Source organism: Phalacrocorax carbo, chromosome 6, assembly GCF_963921805.1.
Source record: "Phalacrocorax carbo chromosome 6, bPhaCar2.1, whole genome shotgun sequence".
In the NCBI taxonomy this organism is placed as follows: domain Eukaryota; kingdom Metazoa; phylum Chordata; class Aves; order Suliformes; family Phalacrocoracidae; genus Phalacrocorax; species Phalacrocorax carbo.
The window spans coordinates 20,847,935-20,855,823 of NC_087518.1; the positions used below are offsets into that span (position 1 = coordinate 20,847,935).

At 63.8% G+C, this 7,889-nt stretch overlaps 2 protein-coding genes across 5 annotated transcripts in view; both read left to right on the top strand.

Moving 5' to 3' along the window:
* BSN (bassoon presynaptic cytomatrix protein) overlaps positions 1-2,380 on the top strand; it is a 106,249-nt gene extending 103,869 nt beyond the window's left edge. Inside the window, exon 12 of the mRNA XM_064454145.1 lies at positions 198-2,380. The gene's annotated coding sequence lies outside the window, so the exon portion shown is untranslated. The remainder of the gene's footprint in view (positions 1-197) is intronic.
* A 463-nt stretch (positions 2,381-2,843) lies between these two features.
* Positions 2,844-7,376, top strand: APEH (acylaminoacyl-peptide hydrolase). 4 transcript variants are annotated; one of them, XM_064454147.1, is made up of 22 exons: positions 2,844-2,900; positions 3,461-3,590; positions 3,690-3,816; positions 3,901-3,994; positions 4,079-4,154; positions 4,231-4,394; positions 4,467-4,604; positions 4,693-4,784; positions 4,859-4,899; positions 4,976-5,097; positions 5,251-5,311; positions 5,380-5,477; positions 5,567-5,618; positions 5,707-5,795; positions 5,869-6,007; positions 6,083-6,166; positions 6,242-6,322; positions 6,422-6,510; positions 6,615-6,805; positions 6,875-6,977; positions 7,049-7,155; positions 7,225-7,376. In XM_064454147.1, the coding sequence occupies exons 1-22, from the start codon at positions 2,889-2,891 to the stop codon at positions 7,328-7,330; spliced, it is 2,196 nt and encodes a 731-aa protein (XP_064310217.1). In that variant the 5' UTR covers positions 2,844-2,888; the 3' UTR covers positions 7,331-7,376. The 4 variants fall into 4 exon arrangements, with proteins under 4 accessions (XP_064310217.1, XP_064310216.1, XP_064310219.1 ...); XM_064454146.1 differs by having other exon boundaries at positions 2,847-2,900; positions 3,440-3,590; XM_064454149.1 differs by having other exon boundaries at positions 2,847-2,900; positions 3,440-3,566.
* Positions 7,377-7,889: the final 513 nt, after the last annotated feature.

Sequence of the window (7,889 nt, forward strand, 5' to 3'; positions counted from 1 at the left end):
GTTTGCAGGGAACGTTTGGGCAGCCCAAGCTCTGTGCTGGGAGTCTGACCAGTGCAGGGGCAACAGCAGCTGCTCCACCGGCAGCACCTCTTGGCTTGCTGCCACCCATTTCCTTGGGCCGCACTGCCGCTCGGCGGGGTCCCCTTTGTGGGGACGTCGCTGCTCAGGCTAATGCCTCTCTCTCTGTCTCTTGCAAGCTTTTGAAAGCAGGGCGATCCCTGGATGCTGGACCAAACAGCGGCTGAGCAGGGGCCTGGCAGACGCCCCGGGGTGGGTGACCCCCATGCCCGGCAAGCAGCTCCGGCGCGGCATGCGGCGAGCCCCAGCGGCCACCCTGAGAGGATGGGCCTGATCCGGACTGTCAGATCAGGCCCCGTAGGTGGGCTGCAGCCCTTTCTCAAGATTATACGCAGAGTTGCTCCCTCCAAACCCCAGCTCTGGCCTCTTCATAGGTTTTCCCCCCAGGCAAGCCGAGGGCTGGGTGCCAGAGGCGCCACTCCTCCTTCCCAACCCCATCTGCACCGCCGGGGCCGTCCCCACACCCCCTGCACTGCGGCCTGCTCCTGGCCCCGCCAGAGAGCTCTTGGAGCGTGTCAGCTAGGACCTAACACTGTTTCACTACCAAAATACGAGGCCATAGGACTCTTGACAGGTGGCGTGGCTGGCCTTTGCCAATGCAGCCACCAGCTGAGCGCGTATCCTGGCACGCAGTGCCACCCCGAAGCCATTGGAAGCATTGAAAGGGCCGCGCTCGCCCTCACCACGCAGCCAGCGCGCCCACCGCCGGGTACCCCTTTTCTTTCAAGAACAGCCTTAATCATCCCACTTTAATTTCTGTGTATACCTCATCCACACCAGGGAGGGGCATGGGGTGTCGTCAGCAGGGGGGATCCTTTTTTCTCAGTTTCTCTGGGTTCATTTTATTTTGGTTTGGGTTTTGTTGGTTTTTTTAAAAACTTTATACCAAATCCTCTTCCCTCTCTGCTTTGTGCGATGAGTTAGCACATGGGCTGTCTTCTGTAGAAGCAATAGAGTGCAGGAGGCTAAAAAAAGAGCACAAAACCCATGGAACAAGATCAGGAGAGCTTTGCCTCCGGCAGTATCCTTCCTCTTACTGTGCAATCCAAGTCCTTCTCAAGCCATTTTGCGGGGACGCAGGGACGGATGGCACGGCAGCCAGTGGCCAAAGCCCACTTGCCCTGCCAGGAGGGGGTTCCCCAGGGGGAGAGGCAGCCCAAGGAGGGGGCTTGCCAGCGTACAGCCATGCGCCGCCCACGCCCTGTCACCTCCCCACGCTGGCGGCTCCCCCCCGGTGCCCTCCATGGCGGGCAGCAGCCGCCCACTCACCTGCCTGATGTTCTATGCAACGAAATAACACGACTCCAGAACAAGACCTGTGAATAGCTAAGCAGTTCAATGTCACGCCTAAAGGTTTCATTGCAGAGCGTGCCCCTGAGTGACCCAGTAACTACTCTTTATCGACCACCCGTGCGTATGAATTTGTGGCATGTTCAACCCATGGAGGGCCACTTTGCCAAAGGGCATCCCTAGCGCCCATGACCATCTGTCCCGTCGTAGAGCATGGCTTGCTACTTCTCTGCACGGTTCCACCCACCTTTCAGTGCTTGCTGTTCTTTGCCTGGACTTTTGTTTTATTCTTTTCCATCAGTCCATCACCGTACTGAAAGCTCTTAGCACATTTATGCACTTGTTATTGAGGACCCGGTCACCACGGGAAGCCCACGCTCTGTGGCAGGTCCCTGGCAGGGGGCTCTGCCTGTGCCCGAGGCTGGGGGAGAGACTGGTGGCTATGGGATGGGGGTGAGCACGGCACTTCTGTGGGGCAGCCCCACTGAGGAGAGCCCCGGCCTTGTGCGCACCCACCACCTCTCCCCACTGATGACAAGTGCGTAGCCTGAGGGTGCTTCCTCTGGGCCCCTGCCACTCATTGCGCTGTAAATACTTGTACAGTGTGTAAAATCGCACGCGGGACTGAGACCCCCGCCGGGGCCCATCTCGCTGCCCGAGCACATCTGCCACCTTGCCTCTGCACCTGCCAGGACCAGGGGCATGTAGCCCACCCCACTGGGCCAGGCCCCCAGCCCTAATTGTGGCAGTCTGGTGGCTGGGGCAGGGGAATGGTGGGTGCAAAGACAAAGGGCCGAGCACGGCTGGGTGCCATTTCCAGCGGTAAGTGCAATGCCGGGTGCGCTCCCTCTAAACATTGTGACGGTGTGCGTGTCTGCTGTGCTCTGTGCCACCTGTAGTGACCCTGTACCGTGCTGTACCGTGCCGTACTGCCCCCACTGCTGTGTCGTGACTCCCTCCCAGAAGCTGCCCCCTCACCAGGTGTTTCTGTGGGAACAGAATAAAAAGGACTTGACACAAACCACGGACTGGCCCCAATTCGTGCCTGCAGGGAGGGAGGACGGGGGGAGGCCTGCACCCCCAGCAGGGTGGGGGCAGCCGGGCTGACAGCCCTGTAGGCCTGGTTAGCACCGAGTGCCAGCAGGCTCTGCGGTCCCCACCCGGGGTTGCTGGGCAGGGGGTGTACCTCTGAGCCCCCAAGGGCCCGATCCCGCCCAGCCTGCACACAGAGCCCATGTGCTGTGGCCACCTGCCGGGGAAACCGCTCCGGCCCGGCCCAGAGGCTGCGGGGACGCGTCCTGGGTACGGCTTCAACCGGAGCCGGTGTCTCCCGGTCGGAGCGGCCGGGGGGAAGCGCGGACCCGAAACTGGAAGCCGGCGGCAGCAACGCCGCCCGCACCCACCAGGGGGCGCCGCAACGCTGGCGGCCGCCCGAGCGTCTCAGCCAATAGGAGGTGCCGCACGCCGCTGCCCCCGCCCCCGTCCCGGAAGTGCTGCAGCCCCCGTCTCGCTGCCGCGACATGGAGCCGCTGGTGAGGGGTTGGGAGGGGAGGGGGAGTGACGTCAGTGCCCCGGGATTCCCCCTGCGCGGCCCCGCTGCTCTCCCCCTCCCCTCCCCCGCCCGACATTGTGGCCCCCGGGAGCTCCGTCCCGGGCGCTGTCCCCCTCCTCGTCCAGCCCGGTGAGCCACGGTACCCACCTGCCCCCGGCACTCCGGTGACTGCCCCGGCTCTGCGCCTCCAGGGCTGCACCCCCTGTCCCGGTAACTGCCCCCAGTATCCTCCTAGTCCCCCTTATGTACCCCAGTAACTGACCCCCGGTACTGTCATACCCATCTGTAGCCCAGGAGCAGCACCCTGGTACCCCTGTACCCCACCTGCATCCCAATAACCGCCCTGGCTCTGCACCCCCCAGGCAGTGCCCCCGGTACCTCAGTAAAACTGCTCTGGCCCTACACCCCGGTACTCTGGTAACTGGTCTCGGTACCCCACTATACCCCTCCCATGGACCCCAATAACTGCCCCCTGTGCCCCGCTGGTCCCCAGTTATCACCCCACACACACACCCCCAGCCAGCCTGGTGGGTCCCACAGGTACTGTCGAGCGCAGAGGAGATAGCGGAGCTGTACCGGGAGGTGAGCCAGCACCCACGGCTCCGCACTGCCTGCCTTGGCCCCGACATCACCACCCAGTATGGGGGCAAGTACTGCAGCCTCTACACTGGTACGGGATGGGTGGCCCCCCAGGGAGCCTGGGGGAGTCTGGGCTCTCTCTGCCTGCCCAGCAGGGACACAGCAAGTATCCTCACCCCACTCCTCCCAGAGTGGTCACAGCGGGACCTGGCACGGACCGAGAACATCAGGTTCTGCCGCCAGTACCTGATCTTCCACGACGGGGCCTCTGTTGTCTACTCAGGGCCTGCTGGCACCTGCTCTGAGATCAAGGATGAGTGAGTCCCGTCCCATCCCCCGCACTGGCGTCCCCTCGGGGTGCTGATGGCAGGGGGCTGAAAGGCCACTCACCTGCCCCACAGGCTGCTGAGCCAGGAGTCCCCCAGCGGAGCACTGAAGGCTGTCCTACGCAAGGTCCCCGGCAAGGAGAAGGAGAAGGAGAAGCAGTTCCTAGAGGTGAGGAGGGGGCTGGATTGATGCTGGGGCTCAGGGCCAGATCCACGCTGGTGCTTGGGGCCACCCTGGCATTTCTGCCCCCAGGTCTGGGATCAGAACCGCAAGGTGAAGAGCATCAACCTGACAGCACTGGACAAGCACGGCAGCATCTATGACAATGGTGAGGGGCCAGGGGATGTCAGGGGACACAGGGTCATGGGGGGACAGAGTGGCCAGTGCCTAACCCACCCCTGCAGACCAGTTTGGCTGCCTGGCCTGGTCACACTCGGAGACCCACCTGGTCTATGTGGCGGAGAGGAAGCGTCCCAAGGCCGAGTCCTTCTTCCAGAGCAAAGCCTCCGAGCTGGGCGCCTCTGAAAATAACATGCAGCACCCTGAGGAGGATGCCATACCCCTCAAGGTGGGCTGCCCCTGCCCCAGGCCAGTGGGGGCTGGCCAGGGTGGCCGTGGGGCTGATGGGGCTGTGCCACAGGGTGAGCAGTTCGTGTACCGCGAGGACTGGGGAGAAGCGCTGAGCACCCGCAGCGTGCCCGTCCTCTGCATCCTAGACATTGAGGGCAGCAGCGTCTCAGTGCTGGAGGGCATCCCGGAGCACCTCTCTCCTGGCCAGGTCAGGACAGGCTGCCCTGGGGAACTGGAGCAGGGAGGTTTCAGGGGGCAGTGGTGGGCTGAACTGCTCACACCCCCTCTCCCTGCAGGCGTTCTGGTCCCCCGGTGACACCGGCGTGGTGTTTGTGGGCTGGTGGCATGAGCCCTTCCGTCTGGGGTTGCGGCACTGCACCAACCGCCGGTGAGTCCCTGTGGGGCACCCCACCCCACAGCAAGGTTCCCTGGCCCTGCAGTGACACCCATCTCTGCTGGCAGGTCAGCGCTCTTCTACACGGACCTGACAGGTGGAGGATGCAGTGAGTGGCTCATGCCCCAACCTTGCTGGCGCCCCAGCTCCCTGCAGCCCCTCACTGTCCTCTCATGCCTGTGCAGAGCTGCTCTCTGAGGACACCAGGGCCGTGTGGTCCCCAAGGCTTAGCCCTGACTGCTGCCGTATTGTCTACCTGGAGAACAATGCCCTGGGGCCCCACCAGCAGTGCAGCCGCCTTCGCATGGTGAGTGGCACCAAGGGGGACACCATGGAGGTGGCAGGGTGCCGATGCTGGGGCAGGGCTGGCAGGAGGGCGGTGGTGCTCCCTCCCCAGGCTGCAGCAGAGGCAGGTGGGCTGAGACTCTGCAAAACTTGCCCCGTACCATGTCTCCTGCAGTACGACTGGTACACCAGGCACACCACCACAGTGCTGGAGGCCGTGCCGCGGCAGGTGTGGGGTAAGTACAGCCCTGGGGGTGGTGGGAGGGGTGCAAGGGGTTGCTGAGCACAACCACTCTCCTTACAGGCACCTTCCCGGGCATCTACTGTGACGCTTTGCCGGGGCTGTGCTGGGCGGCTGACAGCCGCAGGCTCGTGCTGGATACGGCCCAGCGCAGCCAGCAGGTGAGGGCTGCTGTGGTGGGATGGCAGGGGTCACACAGCGGAGCCAGGACAGGTCAGGGCTTCACTGGATTCTGCCCTCATGCCCCTAGGACTTGTTCGTGGTGGACACGGGGACGGGTGCCACGACGTCCCTGACAGCTGGTGAGTGCCAGGCCAGTGGGGCCATACTGGTGCCAGGGCTGGGGAGGGGGTCGTGCCTGCAGGTCTGACTGCCCCGTCTCCTCCCCAGATGCCCCCCAGGGAAGCTGGTCTGTCCTCACTATCAACCGGGATATCTTGGTGGCCAGGTTCTCCACCCCTAGCTGCCCCCCCACACTGGTAAGGTGATGCCCCCATCCCCAGTGCCCACCAGCCCCTCTCAGTGCCAGCACTGATGCTTCTCCCTGTGCAGAAAGTGGCTGTCCTGCCTGAATCTGGCTGGGAGGCGCAGGTGCAGTGGGTCTGCCTGCAGGATGCGCCCCCTGTGCCTGGCATCAGCTGGGGCATCCGTACCCTGCAGCCCCCCCCAGAGCAGGAGCACCCCCAGTATGGTGAGTGCCCAAGGGGGCCGGGCTGGGCTCTGCTGCCTCCGCCAAGGCCTGACACACACCATCCTGCCTCCACAGGGGGCCTGGACTTTGATGCCATCCTGCTGCGCCCAAGTGAAGGCTCTGCTGCCCAGAAGCCCCCCTTGGTCGTGATGCCCCATGGTAAGAGCTTGCCCCCACAGCCATGCCCCCACCTAGCTGGGCAGCATTACCCCCCTTTGCCTTTGCCTTTCACAGGGGGTCCCCATTCCGTCTTCACAGCTGAATGGATGCTGTACCCAGCGGCGCTCTGCCGTATGGGCTTCGCTGTGCTTCTGGGTGAGTGATGCCATGGAGCTGGGGCTGCTGGGTGGCACAGCACCCACTGCATGGCCAGGGCAGGGAGAGGAAGGGCTCTGACATTGCCTTCCCACGCAGTGAATTACCGTGGCTCGCTGGGCTTTGGCCAGGACAGTGTGGCCTCCCTGCCAGGCAACGTGGGCACACAGGATGTGTGCGATGTGCAGGTATGCCCTGGCACACGGTCCTGGAGGACCCTGTGCTTCTGCAGGTACCCCCAACGTGAGAAAGTGGGGCCACCTGCCTCAGCTGGTGTCCCCCATGATGGCAGTTCTGTGTGGAGCGGGTGCTGCAGGAGGAGTCCCTGGACACCACCCGGGTGGCACTTGTGGGTGGCTCACATGGAGGCTTTCTGGCATGCCACCTCCTTGGCCAGTTCCCCAACACCTACCACGCCTGTGTAGTCCGCAACCCCGTGGTGAACATTGCCTCCATGGTGTCCGCCACTGACATCCCTGACTGGTAAGTACCGCCACCCCCAGCTCCCCTCAGCCCTGGCCCTTCATGTGTGCCTCACCCTCTTACCTGCAGGTGCCTCACGGAGACAGGTCTGCCCTACACGCCTGACACCCTGCCAGACCCAGCCCAGTGGACGGAGATGCTGTGCAAGTCACCTATACACTACGTCAACCAGGTATGTCCCTGTCCCTGTCCCCGTCCCTTCGGCAGTACCAGCACTGAGGCTGTGCCACTCCACTTCCACAGGTCCGTGCGCCCGTGCTGCTGATGCTGGGGGAGGACGACCGGCGTGTGCCCCCCACGCAGGGGCTGGAGTATTACCGTGCCCTCAAGGCACGGGGGGTCCCCACGCGGTGAGCAGGGTGCTAGGCACCAAGGTGGAGGCAGGGCAGGCATCGCACTAATCCTCCTCTCCCTTCCAGGCTGCTCTGGTACCCAGGGAACAACCATGCGCTGGCTGGCGTCGAGGCTGAAGCCGACGGCTTCATGAATATGGCACTGTGGCTGCTCAAGCACCTGCAGTGCTAACAACCCCCCACCGCTGCCACCCCGCAATAAATGATGTAGCTCAGCACCCCAGGTGTTTCTGATGGTGCCGGCACCAGTGTTGCCTCCACTCCCAGTGCCCCAGGGCCCATGTCCGCTGGACCCTTCTCTCCCACACAGGTTGATGTTTATGCCACTGGGGGTGCGGTGTGCCGTGGCAGAGGGTGAACCCTGCCCAGCCACCCTGGGCACAGCAGGCAATGCGGAGCAGCTGGAGGACTGATGCCAGCCAGGCCCCTTGCGCCAGGCTGCTTGCGCACACCTTGGCAGCTTGCCCACTGCCAAGTGGCAGGCACTGCCAGCCCAGCATGGTGGAGAAGGCCCCATGGCCTCAGGGACTGAGCGGAGTGCAGAGGTGGGCAAAGGGCCCCAGGAGGGCTGCGTGGGTGGGCACAGCCCTGTTTTGGGGGGTGAGCACAGGAAGAGGGGTGATCTTGCCTCCCCACCAGCATGCCTCTTCCCAAGCCCAGGCAGCCGGCAGCCCTGCTCCGGGCTACCGGGCCTGAGCCGATTCCCTGCTGTCACTTGTGCCTCCCTCAGG